The sequence below is a fragment of the Trachurus japonicus genome, chromosome 21 (assembly GCF_045865225.1).
Source record: "Trachurus japonicus isolate A0001 chromosome 21, Traja_1.0".
Taxonomy (NCBI): Eukaryota; Metazoa; Chordata; class Actinopteri; order Carangiformes; family Carangidae; genus Trachurus; species Trachurus japonicus.
The window spans coordinates 823,194-846,895 of NC_140927.1; the positions used below are offsets into that span (position 1 = coordinate 823,194).

The window sequence follows — 23,702 nt, forward strand, 5'->3', positions numbered from 1 at the left end:
GTTGGGCTGTTCTGTCGTGCAGACGTCCTTTTAAGGTGAAGTTATGCAGGAGGTAACTGTCCTCTCATGCCATCTAGTGTCAAATCAGGTGCTTGAACATTCAACACACACAAAATAAAAAACTGTCAGGGACAAAGTTTCTCACCATAGGTCCAGGACGGCCTCTGATACCAGTCACCTGTGTGGGGGAATCATCAAAACCGTTAGTTGAATCCAGCATTTAGACAGAGCCCTTTATGGCTTTTGGAATAACAAACTATATATTTATTTATTTATATTCAGCAAACACTCACAAGTGGGACATCCCCAGGTTCTCCCTTCTGACCCTGAATAAACAGATACAAATAACAAGATGATTTAAACCCATTACATACATACCAATTATAATGGTGATGATATTACAATGAAAAAATGGTAAAGCATGAATATCAAATGTCATAAAACTGTGGCCTACCTTATAGATCCTGCCCCCGCCCCCTGCCCCAAGGAAGAAAAAAAAAAAAGCAGAGAAGTTCCCATTAGTTTTTCCTCTTATCATGTTCCCACTATGTGCAAAAAAAACCTAATTAAATCATCAGTGTGGAGGCTGAGGATGATGAGTTCATGTCAAAGCAGTTATAGTGAGATTCATCTGTCATCATTATGCAGGTCAGGCAAGGTAAACAAAGGCAAACTAGCCAATTAACACAATCAATCTGATGTCACGACTACAACAGACTGATAATAGCAGTCATTTGTTCATTGTTTCTAACAGATCAATGGATCAGCTCACCAACAGCCTGTCAAAACTAAAAACATCTTTCCAGGTCATGATGTTGTTGTTATTACTCCTGATTGGAGCTTAATGCATGTCCTCATTTGAGGCTTGTGTTAAAACAAGGACGTGTGAATGAATGCACGTGTAAATCATGGACGTGTTTGCGACTCATTAACATGACAAACACTCACCGAAGGTGTCCGTGCCACCGGTGCTGGGGGACTCGGTCTGACAGATGGGGCAGCACTCGCCCTCTGGGATGACCATCTTCTCACAGTTGCTCAGCTCGTCGCACTGGATCTCATCGCAGAGGACCTGACCGTTGTCACAAACACAAATCCGGCATGGCTCTGGCTTCCAGATGTCCCTGTTCGTGTACACCTGGCCGTCTGCCGTGCAGCTCATGTCATCTCCTGGAACACACACAGAGGAGGACTTAGATTATCGACTTTGTATCGATTCAGTTGAAAGAAAAAAAACAACTGGGGATATCTAAAGTTTAGTCCTTGGCAAAAGGTTTGCCAAGCACAACTGTTATGAATTATGAGGTTGAAACGTATCCTGCTCTGTTCAGAGCTTATACAAATCAGATCGCAGCAAAGAACTCTCATGTTTCTGATTCCTTCATACAGTCAAACAAAAAGCAAACAATCATCCATTCATTTTATGTTGACACAATTCTCTGTTAAAGGGATAGTTCAACATTTTGGCAAATTGGCCCATTGCCATAATCGCTATAGTCATAGCAGTAGGTTCGTTACCTTTAATTGTAGGTGTAAGCTATTTTTAGTACAGCGGAGCGCAGCAGCAGGCTGCTCAGAGCTACGCTATGGAGGCTAAGGGAATTTCTTGGTTTCCCTCATTAAACTCATCAAATACAAAATCCCAAAACTCCACAGCGCTTTTGTAGACAAGTTGTGAGCTGCACAACCACCACGCTATGAGATAATGACGGAACGATACGAAACGGAGCCGTTTTCGAGGTAAATTCATACAAAACCGCTGATGCGTGTTGCGTTCAGGGACAGTTTTTCAGCAAGCAGTCTCCGTATTTACCCTGTATTTACCTCGAAAACGGCGTAGCTCATAGCGTGGTGGTTGTGCAGCTCACAACTTGTCTACAAAAGCGCTGTGGAGTTTTGGGATGTTGAATTTGATGAGTTTAATGAGGGAAACCAAGAAATTCCCTTAGCCTCCATAGCGTAGCTCTGAGCATCCAGCTGCTGCGCTCCGCCGTACTGAAAATAGCTTACACCTACAATTAAAGGTAATGAACCTACTGCTATGACTATAGCGATTATGGCAATGGGCCAATTTGCCAAAATGTTGAACTATCCCTTTAAGGTCAGGGGTGCTGAAGCTTGTCCCAACTTGTCCCCCAGAAATTTAAACCATCTATTTGTCCTAAGGGCACCTGAATCAGCAGGATCAGTTGCTGCAGGGCCGTTGTATAGGGGAGAAAGGTGATGATAATTCTAGGGGCCCAGCGCCCAGTAGGCCCCACAAAAAAACCCCAGTAGTCTAATCTTTGTATGACTGATTTATTCTGCATAAGACCCTGACCAATACTCATAGTAATGCTGCATTAGCATCAAAACAAAGTAGGCTAATTAAAAAATAATACATACGTAGTCTAAGAAAAAAAGTGGAAAAGTCAGGGGCCCACTTTGGTATTCTTTCAGGGGCCCCAGAATTCCTAGCAACGGCCCTGGTGGCTGATATGGTAATTTAATAACTGCAAACACAACAGTAATCCATTCAACATGCAAAGGCCCAAATCTCGTATGAACTATGAACTATATGAAACAATCTAAATAAGAACCTAGAAACTGTATACAAAATGCTCCACTGTTTACTGACAAACAAACAGCAACACATAACTGTCTCAATGCAAAGCCTCCATGCATTTCACAGTCTAATGTTCCGCATAAAAAGACTCAGAGAAAAACAGGTCTGGAAAATGCGAGCCTTTGTTGTAGTGAAGTTTCCAGCCGTTAGACATGAGGTCATTTCCTCCAGAGGCAGCGTCTCGAAAACTTGACTCGTGTTCAAAAGACAAAACCTGCAAACCACCTATGAAGCCACTGTTTCTCCCAGACATCCCATTAACCACTCTGGTTTGGAAGTTGACTTTATACTCTCATATGTGGCTACTGAACATAACTAAACATTGAATACTGTGGCCATTATGCTCCTAGCAGATTATTAACAAAAGCCTAAAATGATTAATAACCTCTGACATTTACCTTTAATTATATATTTCTGGGATAAATGTTCACGAATATAAATAAGTGGATGTAGAAAGAGGCTTCCAGTCTGCTGCTGGATGTCTCTGATGTGTTTCAGTGATGTGAGCCTCTGTCTGTCAGGTCTGCAGAGGCCTTCACCTGTTTCTATCATAAACAGCAGGTGGCAGCTCTGAGCTTCAGACTGCAGGTAAGACAGGTTGGGCAGCAAGAGGTTGCAGGGAGAAACCTGACAAATGATGGAAGTCTATGTAAAGATGGATTATTCCAACAGAGGCCACACTAATTAAGCTGCTTAACCTGTGGCCACTTCACCCCATTCTGCAGTCAAAGAGCAGCAACAAGACGACATGCTGTAACAGGACCTGGCCTCATATTTTTATTGATGTTAGACAAGCCTAAGAGAGAAAGTAACTAATAATACTTAAGGGTTTGTTTGGACTTCCTGTGAGCGGAATATGAAATCAGCTGCAACCTTGAGTCAGTGAGCTACAGTACTGTAAGTTGTCAGCAACAGGAAAGTACTGACTGTTCATGATCACTTTTATTAAGTTCAGTCTCCAAACTTTAAAATAGTGAATCTCCTATTGACCATGAAAACTGACCCACTTTAAAAGTCTGATTCCACGTTTCAGCGGCTCTAAGTGAACTTACATGTATCACATGGAAAAGAATGCAGAGGGAGATAGGGCATATAAAGAGATAGGGCATATAGATGTAAGATCAAACAGGAATAAGAACATATTAAAGGGATAGTATAACATTTTGGCAGATTGGCCCATTGCTACAATCCCTATAGTTTTAGGAGTAGGTTTGTTGCCTTTAATTGTTGGTGCAAGCTATTTTTAGAATGGTGGAGCAGAGCCGTGAGCTGCTCAGAGCTACGCTGTGGAGGCTCATGGAATTGTTTCCCTCATCAAACGCATCAAATAAACAATCCAACAACTCCAAAACGCTCTGGTGGACAAGTTGTGACCTGCACATTCACCACGCTATGAGATAATAACGGAACGTTACGAGACAGAGTTGTTGTCGAGGTAAATTCATGCAAAACCACTGATGCACGTTCCCGTCTGGGGCAGTTTTTCGGCAAACTGTCTCTTCGTTTGCCTTGAAAACAACTCTGTTCACAAACAAATTCCATTAGCTCTGCTCCGCTCTGCCATTCTAAAAAAATAGCTTGCACCGACAATTAAAGGTAAGGAACCTACTCCTAAAACTATAGGGATTATGGCAATGGGCCAATTTGCCAAAATGTTGAACTATCCCTTTAACATAAACAATATGTGCATCTTCCCCTGACTGTTCAGAGCATACTGTGTGTCAGTTTATACTGCTCTCCTACAGTCCCCTACAGCATGTGTGGGTTAAAGGATGATAACTATTTAACTACTGAATTTGACAGGCATCAAGAAATGATAATAAAAAATGAAACAAGAAAAAAATAATTTGCAACCTCAAAATTTACCGACAAATGCAGTTTGGTGACCAAAGGATCAACAATATGTGCAAAGGCAGAATATTTATAAGGCTGACTATAATCATTGACAGTATCCCTATAAAACACACTGAAATAGATCAGTAAGTGATACCTTTCTACTCCAGCGCCCTCATTGGTAATGGCAAACAGACAGTCAGTGAGTGAGTGATGTTGGCAAAAATAAGCACATTACGATGCATTCCTTCAATAAAACATGATAAAGCATGAACCAAGGACACCTGGGATGCTCATTTCAATATCATCCATCGGGATTAATCTGCATTAATGAAGTCGAGGGCCCGTGCTGGGACACATCCAGACTCTTGGTGAAAGATCAAACAAAGTTAAGGTACAGAAAGACAGAGGATGCGAGTGATAAATCACACTTAAACTTGCCTTAACAAGACGTCATTGGGACGCCTGAAACTCCTCTGATTAAAGGACGCTCTGTTCAAATGCACCATGTAATCAGACACTCTTAAGCTCATTACATCTGATCTCACATCTCTGGGTGGTTGTGATTTGGGTAACATCCACAGTTTATATTTATTTTTCTTTCCTTTTTTTCTTTATCCTTTTCCCTTTCCTCCTTTAAAAAAAAAATCCTGGTTATTGTACGTGTATTATACATTATTACATCTTATAGCCTTCTGGTGCTGTTATTCGGCCTTGTTCAATTCCCATTAGCACAAAGATGAACACAAAGAGGCATTCACCCACACACAGAAGGCTCCAACTGTAAATGACCCCTTGACACACATCAGCCATCAGCATTCAACATAGACTTCTTATTGCACAGCTGGATGCTCGCCTCATCCAGCTGTGTTGGCTGACAACTACACCTTGTATCTGTGTATATTTAAGAAGATCGACACTCTCTAACAACATGAAGGTGCACTCGTTCGCTCCACCGTCCTCGCTCCACCGGCCGCCAAGCATTTGACAAAACCGAATACACGACATGAAGTTTCCTGTCTTTTGATGGCCAGTTACTCCCACTGTGCCTTTTTTTTTTTTTACATGGAAAACCCAGTTCTCCACAGAACACCAGAGTGCACAATTCTCCAATGTTTTTCACAAAACAAGACTGAAGTGATCTGGTATTGTGTCTCAAAAAGCTGCAGGTCAGAAATACTAGCTAATAGCTGACAGGATTTGATTGCTATTGTTGCCCTAAATTGTTTAATGGACCTCAAACAAGCTAGATGTCGCCATGCTAGAGCTGAAATGTGTGACTTTAGAGCTTCTCTGTGCTAAAACGTAGCTTGGAGATTGACTTTTTGCTTTCGGGAGGTTTTGGGGAGAGTTTGAAATTTACTGGAAGAGAAGTGTGGTTTTCAGAGGAGTCTTAAAAACCCCACCGCAAGAGGAGGAGGAGGAGGAGGAGGAGGAGAGGGACGTTCACTTTTTCCCTCCTCTCAGCTAATTCATTGCAGGTTCCACACTTTTCCACAGACGCTGTAAAGGCACAGTTTGATCGTGACCACGGTGAAAAGGCATGCCCCCCCTTCTCCCCTCCCCAACCCCCCCCATCCTCCTTCTCCGACGGTGACTGCTTGATCTGGTTTTTCCACTAGTCAGCTAAGAGCGCAGACAGTTTCCTTCTCCTGATTTAAAACATGGAGTCTGGGGCTCTTCAACATGACTCATCTGTCTGCTCCGTACCTATCGGTTAGCACAGCCCGTCAGACGTCAGCCAGATAACAAAGGGACCCAACTTCCTCTCTGAACTCATCCAGCACTCAACTGTGAGGGGAAAAAAAAAAAAAAAAAAACCTGGGGGAACGTACTGTTGATGTGAATTCGCTGGCAGGCAAAATTAAAAAAAAGAAAGAGTTTAGTTTATGGATTTTCCTCAGCTAATATGGAAATACTCATAACATACTGTGTTTGGGGAGAATCTATTGCAGCCAGAAGTTGAGGGGTTAGAAAATGACCTTATGGAAACAATGAGTCATTTTTAAACTGGATCTCTCATTTCCTTTAGCGGAGAAAAAAGATGAGTGCAGGCTTGAAAGCTGACGGCCACAGAGTTGTCTGATTCTCAGAAAGATAGGCCTCATTGGATGGTGAGTTTATGGAACCAAACCACATGTAAAAATGTGTTTCCATTCCTTTTCTGATCAACTTTTTTTTTTACTGCAGTGAGAGTAACTTGCCCCAAATGACACGGTTAATACCGTGAGGAGCCCGGGCCTGATTCCTAGTCCAGATGCAGATGAGTTACAGCTGCCGAGGGGTAGGCTCTGCAGCAGCTGCTCCTTCCTGCTCCAGAACCCTCGGTGTCATGGCCGAACATAAATCTCCCCCTCTGTAAAAGGACCTGTAGCTCAACCATGTGGTTGGTCCACTGATAAAGCTGTCCATAAAAGCAACCGTCCCACAGACATCAGTCAAGGCCTTTGCCATGTATGTTAGAGTCAAAAACACTGACTCCCACCTTTTGGGTTCACATGTCAACACTGTGTTTTCTGCTTCAAAGTGAATCCACACCCTGTGATTACCCCTCACACTGTTAGCTTTTTATTTTTTTTTTTAATCAAGGTTTTAATAAGCTGAGAAATGCGTCCTGTCTGCTCACATATTCTGCAGCATGGAGGATTTGCTGTATTGTGTTGACAGGGCTTGAAACGCTCTAGTTTGAACATGCTCTCCACCTTGGCTTCCACAAACAAAGCTCAGTATCTGAAGTGGGAGGAGTAGGAGGCTCAGGCCAGGAAAGTTGAAATGAATAAGTAGCTCGCTGATTACATGTCTGGGCTTTTCCATCAACAGGCCCCCATCTCCAGTGGGTCTTCCTTTAAAGAGGGAACCGCAGTTATGAGCTGTCCTCATCCCATGTTCAGCCATGGGAGGATTGTGGTCCTGCTAAATTACCCTCCCTACCTCCCCCCTTCCCTCGCCTCTATCTATTCTGCTGATGGAAAAGAGCTGGTAACTTGAGGACAAACAAACCTGAATGTTAGAGTTGCTATAAAACAATCTTCCCTGAGTTTAATGGACTTAACTACAAGGGGGGGGGGGTTTGTAGAGAAAGATGGATGTCGGATGTAGCCACATATTCTCTCCAGCATCCCTCCCTGCCACTGTTATGAAATATTGATTGTAGTAAGTGAAAGTCCCCACATTTGCACCAATCCAACCGGTTCTGTGTCTTCACGCCATATGGAAATATGAAATTTACAGCATGTGAGTGTGCTCATTATGAGCTAAATACCCTGCTCAGCAGATGGCACGCACTAGCATGAATCATTTGCTGCAATTAGAGAATTAGAAAACACAAGCTGTTAGAAAATTGGGAGTGCAATCGACTCAACGGGGGAATGTTCCTAGCAACAAAAATGACAAAGGCCAACCTCCTCAGCTCCTTGGCCTGCAGGCTCTCACCAAGGTCAGGGTCAAAGTTCAAAACCAGTGCATTCTCTTCCTGGTCAGATATAACAACAGTTGATAACAAAAATAAAAGAAAAGAAAAGAAAAAGAAACTGTGCTGCAGAATAGACAAGATCCACACTCTGCAAATAATCCTGTGGCTTTATCATCACATACATGCTTTAGGTCCATTTGTTGCAGATATCTGGCTGTTTTGTTTAGTAATAACAGTGAATGCTATTCACAGTATCAGTGAGAATATGAACACTAATGAGAAAACTTTCAAACTCCTCTAAGTTCCAGCTCTACAGTCTCAAACAACTGCAGCTGCGCACACTTTGTGAAAAGTGCGCTTACTGCTAAATCCATATGTGAATTTAAACCATACAGACAACTGGACTGACTTCTCTAAAAAATGAGGGTTTGTGCTGTAACTATGATCTAAAATGACACGTGCTACAGCATGGGAAGTTGTGGTTTATGTGTTAGTTTGAGTCCGTAACAAAGTAAATGACTATTCAACTTTACCAGGCGGATCTGTTTGGCGAGAAATGAGATCTTACACAAAGTCCTAGTAAACTGTTGAGCATGTGGTTCTCATATCCTCTCAGGACGGCTCCACTGCACTCCCATCAAGTTAAATAAAACACACTGACACACTTTAAACAATGTGCTGCACCACCTGTCCTTTTGTTTGTGAAGAGTGCCCTTTCTTCATTTGTAGGCATAAACTAGTGTATATACAGTAATGTGACAAAACAGAATGTGATCAATCCCGTAAAACACTGTGACCTTTCCTGTGTCTTACACCAGTGAAAAAAAAATCTAATCTTTTAACTCAACCGATACATCTGTTGAATCGGCTCATATGAAAAAAAAAAAAAAGACACAACTTTTGGCTGGTTCATGTACAAGCAGGTATGCACCAGAGGAAAACAGGTGACGTCAAACATTCCAGTTTACCAGAGCAGAGCGTTAACATATACAAGGGGTCGGAGCACCCTGGTGTTTTACATCAACTGAGCACACAGCCAGATGTGAAAGAATAAACTGTTGACTGGGTGCACAGAGGAGCTGAGAGGAAAGTTCCTCGAACTCGAGCTGCATGATCGAAACACAGAGGAATACAATTCTAGCTTTATATTCAACCACAAAAGTCAAGGAAACACAGACACCTGCAGCTTGACACTGCACATGTCATTAGAGTGAAGTGGCACAAGCACTACAGTGGAAGTTTGTATTTATCTTCTCTACAACTGTTACAATATGAACTTCTTTAAATTAAAAGCTGAAACTCTTGATGGATGACAGCGGAACTGGTCATCTTTGAGGAATGTGTCACAGCTTTGTTTCATTGAGATTTCAGATGTAAATTTACGTAACTGTCAATCAATCACGATGCTTTGGAGTTCAAAAGTCATTGGAAAGAGAGTGGACAGGTGCAGTAATTCAAGAATCAAGTGGGGCGGCGTTTAGCTGATAGAGCTGGTACAGCTGCTGCCCCATAGGCGGCCCCGGTTCGAATCCCGCATCGGGCAGCCCTTTCCTGCATGTCATTCCCCCTCTCTGCCTCCCCATTTCCTGTTTCTCTCTCCACAGTACTGTCGATTAAAGGCAATAAAAAGCCCCAAAAATAAAGAGGGCATTCCAGTGGTAATTGTCAGTTTGCTAATAAAATCTATTCTGACCTAACCTGAACCCACCTAACCTAACCTAATTTAAATTAACCTAACCTAACCTAGACTAACTTAACCTAACCTAACCTAAATTGACCTAACTTAACCTAAGCTAACCTAAATTGACCTAACCTAGACTAACTTAACCTAAACTGACCTAATTTAACCTATAACTAACCTAAATTGACCTAACCTAACCTAACCTAAATTGACCTAACCTAACTTAACCTAACCTAACCTAAATTGACCTAACCTAACCTAACCTAACCTAACCTAACCTAACCTAACCTAACCTAACCTAATCTAACCTGTAATCAAAACACTATTTTTGAACATGCTTTTTGTTCAAATGTCTTTCTTACTACAATTATGGCTCACATCTCACCGGCATTTTTTTAAGCAGATGATGTGGAATTATCTGCATGGTTAGATAGCACAAGATTTAAGTGAGAAAAGATGTTTTTTTAGGTCAACGAACAGTTGACATCATTAAAATCCACACGTTGCACTGTTATGCACCCTGAGCACATCTGTTTGCCTTTTTTAAGCGCAGGCTGGGGTGCTGGAATGAAAAGTCTCCCTCTCTTGTCTCTGCATTGCACTGTGATTACATGAGGATCCATGAACATAAACCACATATGTTTTTGCATTAATTTAACATGTTGTGAACCATTTCCTTGGTGCAGACTTGTGGTTTTCTGCCAAAAAATATCACCACAACAACCCAACAAATGCTATGCAACATAAAGTTCAGCATATGGGCCACAAATTAAAGCTGGGAAATATATTGCATTTGGAAACGTTTTCAGCCATCTACGTGCTGTGAAAGATAAATGATGGACCAGCATGTTCACCCATTATCTTGCTTTAAGTGGGGAAGAACCCAGAGTTGTTTTATGAGGCATCCTGTATTGGTGGTGAGGAGCCACCCCAAAGGCAAAGGAGATTTATTGCCTCCACATTTTGTCTGACCTCAGAGCTACAGCAGTTTAAAGATGCTGCATCCCCTCCTCAAAACCAAATGGCTGCCGGAGGCTCCTTTTGTAAATCCCACATTTTCGTTCGCATTAGCCCGTGTTTTCTCATATCCTCGTCAAGCTCTCCAATCATCCTTTCCCCCTCCTAATCCCTGTCAAAGCACACCATCTCCTCTCGGACTTCACCTTCACACTGCCCTCTCTTCTCCATTTTCTGCTCTCCTTTTTTATTCTCTCTCTTTCCTAATGCACCTACTTTACAAGTGCACTTCTCTCTCGGTTTCTCCCCTCCTTGATCTCTTTTGTCTCTGTCTCCATTTTGTTATCCTCAAAAGCTCAGAGAAACGATGCAGCTGCTGGCCCATGACTCCAGTGTACGCTGTATGATATGACCATCCCCTCAGGCAGAGGATGTGTCCCATAAATATTTACCTTCTGAACTGGACTGCATATTGTGAGGCCATACGCTTGACATTATTTATATTTGAATTAGACTGTGAGCTTTAGCTGACCCTCTTATCCAGAGAATATATAGATATTGTCAGATAAATTATATTAAATCCAAAGACTGGCAGGATTATTAGCATTCAGTATCACGACAGAACAAAGAATCTGTATATTTATCATATCCCTCCCTTGAGCCCCTTTTTACACATTTAGGGACAATAAAATCAGTTATTTCAGTGGTTATCAAACTTTTTACACCAAGTACTACCCCAGAAAATTCTTGCCAGAGCGGAGCTAACGGAGCTAACAGGTAAACAGATACACGTGGTATCGTTTTGCTGATAACGGTGTCAGCATTTTCTGCAGGTTTTTGCTTGCATCATCACAACATCCTGCAAATGCAAATGCATTTTTGGCTGTGCATTTATGCAGTGGACGAATTTTCGGTGCATGTGAAATTCATTTCATTTTAATTATGTTTACTGTAATTCAGTGAATCTTTTGTGTACCACCTAGAGGGAGCCTGAGCACCACTGTGTACCAGAGTTTGAGCATCACTGTGAGTTATTTCAGTGATTGATTGTCCCTAAACCATAGCCACGGCTACATAAACATAAGTTTGACAATACAAAGTGTCTGCACAATGACACAAACAATACAAAAGTTTCCCAGTGCAGAAAATTGCATCACGATCCATCCAAAACACTCTTGTTTTAGAGTTATGTGACATGATTTACACAAATACAATTTCACAAATGGGTTGCAGTCCTGAAACCCGAAACACAAAGACGGTTTTTGGAGGCAGAGACTGAATTTGAGGCAGAGACTGAATTTGAAAAGGAAAAAAAAAATGTCTGAGCAGATGCTTAGGCCAAAAAAGAAACATCCCTAGAAATATTTTGAGCTTGATTTGGCCTAAGTCCAGTGACATCTCTAAAATGGAAACCATGACTTAATTCCAGGTGAACTACATCAAGTGTTCGGATGATGCTTCCCAGAGTCAGGGTGTAAATTACAGCCAGGACAAGCAGCGTGGGTAGTTTCCAGTGCAGGTACAAAGCACCTGGGACCCTCCCTCACTGTTTAAGTCTCACTTTAAGCCAAATAGCACAGAGGCTCTACTGGCCAGTAGCCATGATAGCTGTGGTTAATGTTGGCCCGATAACAGAGCACAGGAAAGAGCCTGGAAGTCAGTCGACACAGTGGGGCCCCTTCCCTACGGTGATATCACTTAGGCCGAAGCCCCAGAGGGGACACACCAGAATTTATCACTTTCCCTTTATTACTAAATTGAGCCTTTGAAGTTTAACTGCTGCCTGCATTTTTTGTGAATGCTGGAGACAGACAGAGGCAGAGGTGACCAGGTCAGAGAGGCAGTATGCTGTGATGCTGTTTAGCTCAGTGAGGTCACCGAGGCCTGGGGTGACCACAGGCATCTCTTCTAAGAAACACTGCAGAAAACATTCAGTAAGAAGATATATTGTTTTTATTTGTTGACAGATTATGCAAATTATTACAGGTTCCGTCCATCCATTGTCTGTGCAGGGTCACAAGGGGGGACTGGAGCCAACTTCACTTTATTACAGGTTCTTACATAATTGTCCACTTCTTTTCTTTTCTTTTTTATGCTTTATGTGTATTTACTCTAAAACTTCTGACCAAAGACAAACCAGCAACTGACAGTTTATCAGCAACACACGACATACAAGATTGTACTTTAGGTTTACTTTGGATAGTGACATTGTTTTACTGCAGTCATGTTGACAGAAGTTTAGTAAAAGTTTAGCTATGCAGCCATTGAAGTCATTACAATCTGTTTTGCTGTCAGTGTCACACACATAATGATATTATCATATCCAATTGGAATAAAGCACAACCCAAACAATAAGGGGCACATTGTATGATAAAATACAGCCTTCTCTTGTATCTGTTCTCAGTTGATGAAAGTGAAAACTATTTGTTAACTCCCAGTCACTAACCCACACAGAGCAGCTGGTTCAGTTGTGCTGCAGTAGATCACTTTAACACCTTTGGCCTCTAGGGCAACATGCTCCAGCCATCATTTTTAGTGAGGCTGGATCAACAGAGTGTTAATCATCTGGGCTGTGTACAGCTGCATGGATATATATATATATATGTCTCCCTAATATAATCTTTATCATATTTATTTATATAATATATTTTATTTCATCTTTTTTTTTTTTTCTTTTACTGTATTGTGTTTTAACAGTGCTATAGAATCTGGGGAGCTTGTTTGTGACGTTTCCAAAAAAATGAAATATTCTATTAGTCCATGTCCAAACTTAATTGTGGTTAAATCCAGTTAAATGCTCTCTCTCACAAACACAACCACTCACACAGAGATCAGCGCTACATTTTTCTAATGAGAGAAGTATGAGGTACTGTATATTCCATGTGACATTATAGCATCAACCAGTGAAGCACATTTTACTTGTGTCCTGAGAGTCTTCATCGGTGCCAAGCAGTGGATTATTTCTTGGCAGATCTGTTGCAGTTTGTTTGCTCTAACTCCTCCCTTTTCTGAGTAACTCCTGCATACTTTATTCAACATGTCATAAACAGCTGTGAGCGCCTACCAAATGTCTTCCCAAAAGGCAAGAAAATGGCTGTAATCATAGTTTTCTTGAGCTAACAAACTGCCAGATGACCTATTTTTGATAAAAGTTAGACCAAAGCTGACATGTCTCTACACTTTGGATGCAAAAAAAACTATTAGTGTTGACATTTTGCCCTTAACATAAAAAACAAGAAAAAAAAAAAGAAAAAGTAAAAATGTGCTAAAAAAAATCTTTGAAATAAGCAAAACATTGTTTTGGTTTCACGTTGCTCTTATCATGGGCATGGATCGCAACGGCCATTAACAACAACCAGAGCTAAAACACGTGCTCTTCCAGAGGAAATTCCAATTTGACATGACTTCCTGTGCTGGAGTTAGAGCAGTCTGTTGCGATGTACACAGGGGCATTTGGCCTTGTTGACATGCACCAAACAATCCTCTGGGTTTCCCTCACACTGCCTCTTCTTCCACCACACCCTTTCACATTTCTGCTTCAGCCCTGTTCCTCTGTCCCTGCCTTGACTCCTCTGCGTCTTCTTCCTCCTCCTCCTCCTCCTTTCTCTTACATCCCCCTGTTCTTTCCACTCTGATCTGCAACTATGCCAGTTGCTTTTCCTTGATGAGATGACTTTTTTTCTCTCTCTCTCTCCTCTTCAGAGAGCTTAGCCCAGGCCACATCAGTGAAACACTGACAAACAAGAAGGAGTAGAAGATTAAATAGAAATCAAGACTAAGAGCCTGTAGATCTCTAATTTGGCCCAGGTAAATAAATAGTGGCGTAATACACAACACAGTTCAATCTGTGTAAAGCCCTGTATTTTATGGTGTGGCTGATTAACTGAAGCCTGAGTGAAAAAGTCTATACTCCACAGCAATTACATTGTTATTGTGCCAGATATTGTTTCTTCAGGGAAACCTTTGAGGCTTTGCTTTAATTCTGAAGTATATTACAAGAATGTAAAGTGCTAGTATTCCGTATCACGTGTGTATGGTTTTAAAGCAAGTGATCTGTAAATTGCAACATCAGGCATTTTGGTTTGTTGCTCTCCAAGCTGAAATGTTTCTAACTCTCCAAAGTGTTGTGTAAACAAAAGCTTGAGCAGTGAGTGGGCTTGTGAAGACTGGCGAATAAATGAGTCTTGACGATTCAAATGTAAACTAAATCATCTCGTATTCGGCGTTAGCTTCGCCAGCTTAAGTCATTCTCACTAGCCCCGGCTCCTCTGGACACTTCATTGGAGCAGCAGTGAAATCATCGGGGTTAAATGGTAGCCATGAGTCACCCGGTATACAAGCAGACATTTCCACATATCGTCGGCCTGGCTCGATGTGAGAAGTGTCTGTTCGGGAACACTGACTGGACACTGCAGCCGGTGGCTGAAGGGACAGCACAGACTCACATTGTGTGAAAAGAATGTGCCCTTCTTTTTTATTGAATGACTTACTTCCCCAGCGGTCATGTTTTAAATCCATCACACAGAAACATCAAGAAAGTGATGCCATTTAAATGCAAACACATGATGATCCAGTGAGAAAAAAAAAAAAAAACAAGATTCCTGGGTAACTACACTTTAAAGGGATAGTTCAACGTTTTGTCAAATTGGCCCATTTCCATAATCCCTAGAAGTAAGGTTTGTTACCTTTAATTGTCAGTGCAAGCTATCTTTAGAACGGTGGAGCAGAGCCGCAAGCTGCTCAGAGCTACGCTATAGAGGTTAATGGGATTTCTTTGTTTGTACTCATCAAATACACAATCCAACAACTCCAAAACGCTCTCATGGACAAGTTGTGACCTGCACATTCACCACACTATGAGATAATAACAGAACGTTATGAGACAAAGTTGTTTTTGAGGTAAATTCATGCAAAACCGCTGATGCACGTTTCCGTCGGGGGCAGTTTTTTGCCCAGCAGTCTCTGCATTTGCCTCAAAAACAACTCTGTCTTGTAACATTCCGTTATTATCTCATAGCGTGGTGAATGCGCAGGTCACAACTTGTCCACGAGAGCGTTTTGGAGTTGTTGGATTGTGAATTTGATGAGTTTGATGAGGGAAACTATAAGAAATCCCATTAGCTTCCGTAGCGTAGCTCTGAGCAGCTTGCGGCTCTGCTCCGCAGTTCTAAAAATAGCTTGCACCGCCAATTAAAGGTAACAAACCCACTCCTAAGACTATAGGGATTGCATGCAGGCAAAGGGTCAATTTGCCAAAATGTTGAACTATCCCTTTAAATGTCATCAGCACTACTTTAGCTTGTCACGTCTGCAGCCAAAATTTAACTGAAAATTAATCCTTTCATCACATCTGATTTCCTCTGCGCTTCATAGAAATCTCCCGAAAATCTCCATCTAATGCACGTATCTGCCCTGTGCACAGTCTGAATCTGATTATAGATGACATTTCAAGAAACATCATACCCTCTGCTGAGACCTGGCAGTGTTGCACGGCGAAGCCTCCAGCTCTACGTGCGCTGGCTCTCGACAAAGCTAAATGTTTTTTTCTCTGTGAACACGAGCCTCCTGGTGAATATCCATGTTTTTGCTATGAAGGACTATTGTACGTTCATTATAATGATTCATTCTGCTTTTAGACCTTATTGCACTTATGCAGTGTGAAAATATTAAACACATTAGACCAAGCGTACAATTCTTCACAGGAGATCCAACATACTCAGTCCAAGTCACCTAAGGCCTCCGTCAGACACATTAGGCATAAAGTAAAATATATCCACTTTTTTGTGTGTATTTTCATAACAGCGATCATTTGTGTAAGAACATGTCATTTAATATTATTGCATTTAAAAGGCTGCAGTAATGTGACTCCTGCAGCCTGAGCTCCCCTGCTGGAGGACCACCTGGATTCAGAAAAACCACCTCCAGGCGCTTTACCGCACTTATATGAGGCATTTCACTGTTGAGTCAATCAGCTGTCCAACAAGTTGTTAAGGGCCTAAACATATCTCAGGCCACATTGCTAACCCGTGTCACCCACCGTCACCCTTGTAGCTCCGCTCGTAGGCACTCAGAAGTGGTAATATACACAACCTAGCTACAACGTAGCATTTAGGCCGCACCACAACCTGCAATTATGGCCGACAGTCGCCATTCTGTGGCCGTTACACAAGTGAGCATAGTGTTTGAGGATCCGACAGACAATGTTATGCCATTTAAAGAAGTTATGAGTTAATGTTACCTTCAAAAGGTGAACGATAAAGAAATATGATGAAGGTCCAAAACTATGGGGTTTATTTAATTAAAATACCATCCAAGTATGCTTCCACTGTATTTAATGTCTTTCGAAAAGCTCTGACCCATACACACGTTTTCTATTATGACGATAACTTTTAATCACTGACAGTGTGCATAATTTGAACATTTACTGAACAGAAACTGTAATCTAATTTACCTGGCTGAAACTCTTCACTACAGACACACATGCAGAAAGAGAGAGAGAGATAAATAGAGAGAGCTTCCCAGATGGGACATAAAATTGGAGGATTTAACGCAATTATAGCCCTCTTTGAAATTGTCAGCAGGGGAGAGACAGAGAACATGTTCGAGGAGTACTGCATTACACCGAGGCCTGCCAACCTACAGAAGATAAGCTCCACAGGGCAAAAGTCCTCCTGATCTCCTGGAAATACTACAACAGCTGTACAAACAGTCACTGTTCAGACAGGCTTCACTGTGACCAACAAATGGCTGAAGCATTGAAATAATGGTTAGGTTTGTTTTCCCGCCATTCTGAAATAGACAGTATGACTTTTTAATAATTCAAATTAACAGAAATGATAATTAACAATGAATGATTACACATGTATTCCAACAATTTAGTAGTGCACTTCTATACAGTAAGTGGAAGACTGATGAGAAACAGATTTGGGATGAAGTGGTCAAACTGAGGTTGGTTGTCCTTTTACGCCTTGGTCAAGCTATGAAAACAGTGGACCCTATATTCCCCATGATGCTGAACTGAATATTATCTGCTACATCTGGATCCCTTTCAAACTCAAAAACTCCAGGTTCTTTAGAAATTGGCTCAATCCTGATGACATAATCGGGATAACATTTTTTTTTAAACTTAGAAACTTAGGAGAGCTGGCTCCAAGATCCTATCTTAACTGGGTTAGAACCTGCTTCAGGGAAAATTATAACAGATGAATAGTTCCTCAGACAATGATTGTCTTAACCAAACTGTCCTAATTTAAGGATTACTGTTAATCTGTCATACAATTCACTTTGCCAATGTGCTATTATATCCATATGGCTTCTTATTACTGCCAAATAATGAAATATCAACAGGTAAAACACATTTATGTGCTGTGGCTTGGCGACCAAATGCACATTTCAATGGGAAATCCAACAGGTTACACAAATACATTAGTGGGATGAGATAAGAATATTATGTTGCTAGGTAACAAACATAAAATTGATAACAGCTGGATTGTGTTGTCAGATTGAGCATTTGGGGTTTCCCCTGCTGACTGAAATTCAACCTTATACATGTCCTTTAAATGTTAGGCTAAACTTTTCTCTGCATAGACTTTGTGAACGGTGCAAATATCAAATCACATTAGTTTTACTAATTCAGTCATGTGACATGCAAATTTACTGTCCCACTTCCTGCTGTGCAACCGCTGCAACATTTTTAATCCAAATAAAAAGAAGTACAGCACTGAAAACTCCACCCATTCTGTGTTTTTAAGTCCTGGCCGGCCCCCACCCCCACATGGACAAGTCAAGGATCACAGGGGAGATGGGCAAGTAGGTGCCAATCAAGCACCAGGAAACGTGACAGGAGGAGCCATAATTGCACGGCGTTTAAACAAACAGTTTCTTTAACTTGAACCTGCGGAGGAGTTCACTGGAAAGATAAGAGAGATTACACACTCTCAGCTTGTTCAGGCAAACTGTGAGCCGGTGTAAGCACCACATCTGTCTGAAATGCTCCAGTTACCTGAAAGCAACACTGACACATTGCGTATATCAGCCATTTTACGTCCTCCTACCTCCCCTTCCAACTATCTCTAAGGCTAAGACTGTTTTTTTTTTTTTTTCCAAATATATTTTCCATATACTGCCAAAGTGACTATTTTCACATCTGGAAGTCATCCCCCCACCACCCCATCCCACGCCTCCATTTGCTGACTGCAATAATTTGGTTTATAAGTAGTTCCCATGGAGCGGGTCCACACAGGAGAAGGCTGCATTAAAAATCTATCAGCTCAGTCATCTGTAGACCATGAACGTTCACGAAGCTACTACTCCAGATACCTGATGAAACCTCCTCAAACTCAAGTACAATGTACAAATCTTGTGAGCCCCGACCCCCCCTCCTCCTTCTTCACTGTGGAAGAAAAGAGGCGTGTAATCAAGTCATAGCTCAAAAATGCAGCATGTGTTTCTAATCAAAGCCGTCTGTGGACCTGGTTGAATTCACATGTTTGGCTGTTGCAGCTTTGGTAGAAAACAGCCCATTTGTTGCGATGTCAGTGATGTGGCAACAACAACTGGAACCAATTTGGAGGACAGAGTGACCTAATGTAGGTTTTGTTGATTTGAAATACCAGATTTTCTGCTCTGGGCTTGTGAGTGGGGGGGGGGACTGTTTGGACCTGTTTTTTTGGTGGAGTTTGGCTGCCATGACCTGTCAGAAATCTGGTGGTGATGAGACTAAAATGTGGCTCTAAAGTTTCTAGAAGCCTGGCTATAGTCTATAGTCTCTTTGATGTAAGGCACTAAGTGGCATCTTTGAAGATGTTTTACAGCTATGTCAGTGTCTGGGAGGAGAAACGTTCAACACACACACACTTTTGGCTGAGGTCTGGGCACAGACTCTTGTTTTTTTGTTATTGGAGTCAGTGATCTATTGCTGCTTTTTTTTTTTCCCTTTTCCATGTTCACATCCCTAAACCTTACTCTAAATATTATTCGAACACTTCTAATGTAGGTCGTAGGTTTCCGTATGAGGGCCGTTCTGTATTTGTATCCTGGTAAATCTTATGCTGGCGTCACCATTTCCAATTGTGAGCTTAAAGTCTGCTCCTTGATCTGATTTGCCAACTTATGTTCTTCTGCGAGCAAACTTTCCGCACATGTGCAGCAGGCATATGACTTTCATCTAGAGCTGTATAACTGCACTCGCTCAAGGATTCAACATTTGCTTTAAACATGTTTTCTGGCTTAAGTCTTGAAGCAGCACGTCTTAAAGTCAGAAGTCCCTGAGAAATCTTTCTGTCCTTTTGCTGACTTCTTTTTATTTTCTGAAGATACTGAAAAATATTGCCTAGGCTTTTTTCAAAGTGTGGGTCTGCTTACAATTATGTTGTTTCACGAACATTAAGCCTCACTCGGTTTGCAACTTTCCATATAAAAGCCCCAATTAAATGGAGTAATGCTGGTAAACAGAACAATATTGCATTTCAAGTCGTTGTTCCTTACACTGAAAGGCTTTACGTTTTAATTGCTTGCTTCATTATTGTTCTGGAGCTGAAACAGTGTGACAGAACTTTTGAGCCTGGAGTTCTTCTTACTGCCCAACAAGGTTAGTGAGCTTACAGCTTACATCTATTTGCACAGCGAGAGAAATGCCAAGAAATCTGCACATCATTCAATACTAATGTAACCAATCTTTCTGTGGAACGAGCCATGATCGCCCCCTCGCCCACACACACACACACACACACACAAGTACATTGTCTCAAAAGCTCTGGTGAACCACATTTTCCCTTAGTCCACGAAAAAACCATGAACTTTCCACTGTTTTTATTTGGTCGAAATGCAATCACCTCTCCCACCGCTGCTCCATGGAAAGAAGCCTGCTGCTGTTTCACATGAACAAATATGGACAGAGACAAGGACGAGAAGCTAACTCAAACACAGTCACTGACAAATCCCACACTATTCAAGTAAAACAAATATATAGTACTGTAACTAACAATCTGTTTCTCTGCTTGTGTTAAAACAGCACAATTACAATGTCATCAAGGCTGGTAAAGTTGTGTCTTCTCTCTTTTATCTATTTCAAATCTGATTCACCTCAGTTCTCTTGCTACATAAATGCCTGCATTGGGATTTGTGTTACGTTATTTGTTCAGCACAGTTACAGTACAATGCGCACAAAGAGAATGAGCCATGTTTTTGACCCCACCACAGGGTGGCGCGCTCCTTAATGCCACACTATCGTAAAGCTGCCTCTGCTTTATGTGAAACTGAACTTAAAGGGTAAATCCAGCTCTTTTTTAGTTAATGATATAATGAAAGAAAAACAAAAAATTACCCATAGGGAATGACAGCTTTAAAATAATACATAAGTCTGCACTGTACACTGCTCAACACCAAACTCCATCAGGGAGCCATCAAATAATCTTTCCAGTGCTCAGTGAGGGCCCATGACATCATTTGAAGAAACAACACGGCCCCTGTGACGACACACAAGATCAAACACACACACACACACACACACTCACAGCGGGGGAAAAAAAGGAAGAAAAAAAAAGTGGGGGAAGCACAGTTCAAGTAAAACAAGAGTGCTCAGGTGTTCCAGCTCTGGGTGTTGCCAGCTGAAGACATCAGCAGCCCCACAGTCAGTGACTCAGAGAATCCAACAGCATCTCTGCTTCTCATGTCTCCTCACATCTGCCCTGAATTAACATGGAGTCTGTGTTCCCTCAGAGGCACGTGAGCCCTGGTGCTGAAATTCTTTTTGCAGATGTACAATGTAGTCCAATGAGGGGGAAAAAAAAAAACAGGGGGAAAAACGGTTGTGGTAACACTTAATGAATGTTCCAAAGTGCTGGAGTGGTACTGGAGTAATGTAAAACCGCAAAAAGGTGCTCATTTCCCTCCTCTGCACATTTTCAGTTGCCTGAGGGTGACATCACTTGCAATCACTGACAGATGTCCACAGCACCGTTTCCTGACATACAGGGCACATTTGCCAACTGCAGATAATCCAAACTAGAGCTTCTCAACATCTCTTTTTAATTCTTCTCTAAACTCCTCAGACTGTTCGGTGTCCAAGTAAAGCTTCCCTCAGTCATCTCCAGCAGTGATGGAACTGTACATGTTCCATGCTGTCTCTACACGTCCAGCAGAAAACAATAGAGCGGGGAGGAAAAAAAGTTGTCATGTACGAGGAGAATTTACTTTGGCAAAAGAAAATTAAAGCATGTTGTTGGAGATTAACAGTCTGTCTTATCTAAAAAAAAAAAAAAAAAGTCTTTGTTAATGAAAAGCACACTCTGTTGTAAATTACTTTAAACCACAGGGAGAAAGAAAAAGGAACTGGACTCAACCCAGCTTCTGCTTGGACAAACACAAACAAATAAAAAAAAGTCAAATGTAATGTCTGCAGGTCAGCCAACTTCACACATTATAACCAACTGCAATTAGTTGTTAAAATAAACAGCAGAGGGGTTCACTTACCACTGGTCCCATCTTGACATGTAACAATCAAAACCTGAGCCACGGAGACCACCAGAAAAAGGAAAGTCCTTAAATGCACAAAGCTCATCATGTCTATAAGAAAGACATGGGCTTTCCTTGGGTGCAAAGGGGAAAAAAAGGGATAAAAAAGGAAAAAAAAATGCTCAGGTTATCACTGCACCACCATGAATACAAGAGTGCCTCTCCTTGTAAGCAGCAAGCAGACCCAGCCCAGACTGCGTGAGTGCTTTTTCGTGTAGTTACAGCTTTAAATGAGAAGAATGCTGGCCAGCCTAATTTTCCTCCCCCTTTTGTCAGCCCTCTCCCATAACCATCCTCTCACAGGCTTTTGTGGCTGTGGGAGAACTACACCCATGTTCACAAGTTCTCATACTTTCCAGTGATTCTTTCTGTCCTCGAAAATCTAATCGTCTTTAATCAGAAACACAGAAAATTGATGCACGCGAGCTGATAAGGGAAAAAGAAAAAACAACTTGGTTTCTTTCAAGATGTCACTTTTTTTTCTTCTTTTGCCTCTCCTCAGAGGTGGTTGCTAAGCAAGATCATAAAAAGTTATGTTTTATTGCAGTCTGTGGGACACCAAACAAGAGACAGAGTAAGCTGAGAATCCCTTTTTACTGGGCAATTAAAAGTAAGAATAGAGTTTTATAACCCTATTCTTTTATGATGAATTGAAATTGAAGTGAAGAAATTGAAAGCACACAACGTCGCTTGTCAAATTGTTTGCGTATAAAATCACCGGTAGGCTATCTCTTTAATTAGACTGTCTTCAGTTGAAAAAAAGCAGAACTGTGTGTGACAGGCACTTTGGGTGGTCATGACTGTAGGTGGCCATCCCACAGTGTAAATTTAGACAGAAATCCGGGGTCAACACCTCTTGACTTATGGTGAGAACATGGAATCCACCCACAGTGCCAGTTTCATATCTGATAAGAGCACAACATTCAGCTAAGACTGGTGGATCTGTATTGCATATCGTTTCAGTGTGCCACACTAATGCAGTCTCTAAGCTTTAAGAACATATGTTGCACTCATGTTCTTTTTTTTCTGTCACTGTTGGTGCAGCACATGCAGTATTGCATACACACCCAGCATAAACAAACTTCTTAATTTGTAGGCCTCTTGACAAATACATATTTGACCATGTGTCAGGGACAACTCGGAATGATGAGTTATTCCTCCTCCCCCCTCAAGACACTGAGGAATCTGTTGTGGTTCAGCTCTTTAAGTCAGTGAAAAGGAGGCACTGATTCATCTGTGGGAAAATCAGAGACGTAAGAGGAAAAAGAAAAAACACAGAAGAGAGACTATATGGTGAGATTTTGGGTCAGGAAAAAAAAATTCTGGACAAAACCACATGATTCAGTCATTTACCGTGGATACAAATAAACATGTATCTGTGACTTTAACTGGATTCACCTTCTTTTATTCTCATCTATAATGCCAGATTTTGTGACACATGTCTGACCCTGGGCTGTGTGACAGGAAACAGCTGTGTGCCATGTTCACAAGGTGCTAAAAGCATCAGGTGATTGGCTCTCTCGCACTTTGGGTGTGTGTGTGTGTGTGTGTGTGTGTGTGTGTGTGTGCAGTGCACGTATCCTTGTGTGGATGGAGAGAGAGGGGGGGTTCAAGAGACTAGAGCAGAGCAGGGTTAATGAGAAAGACAGCTGTTTTCGTGTCGGCCCCGCCCACAAACCTGGTCGGCCAATTCAGAGTCC

General features: G+C 41.6%; 1 protein-coding gene across 1 annotated transcript in view; it reads right to left on the bottom strand.

Annotated features, from left to right (window-relative positions):
- col5a2a (collagen, type V, alpha 2a) overlaps window positions 1–22,206 on the bottom strand; it is a 42,481-nt gene extending 20,275 nt beyond the window's left edge. Inside the window, exons 1-5 of the mRNA XM_085766378.1 lie at window positions 21,961–22,206; window positions 949–1,170; window positions 455–477; window positions 294–326; window positions 146–178 (exon numbers count right to left, since the gene is read on the bottom strand). Of these exons, the coding sequence (XP_085622504.1) occupies window positions 146–178; window positions 294–326; window positions 455–477; window positions 949–1,170; window positions 21,961–22,051 (402 nt within the window). The 5' untranslated portion in view covers window positions 22,052–22,206. The remainder of the gene's footprint in view (window positions 1–145; window positions 179–293; window positions 327–454; window positions 478–948; window positions 1,171–21,960) is intronic.
- Window positions 22,207–23,702: the final 1,496 nt, after the last annotated feature.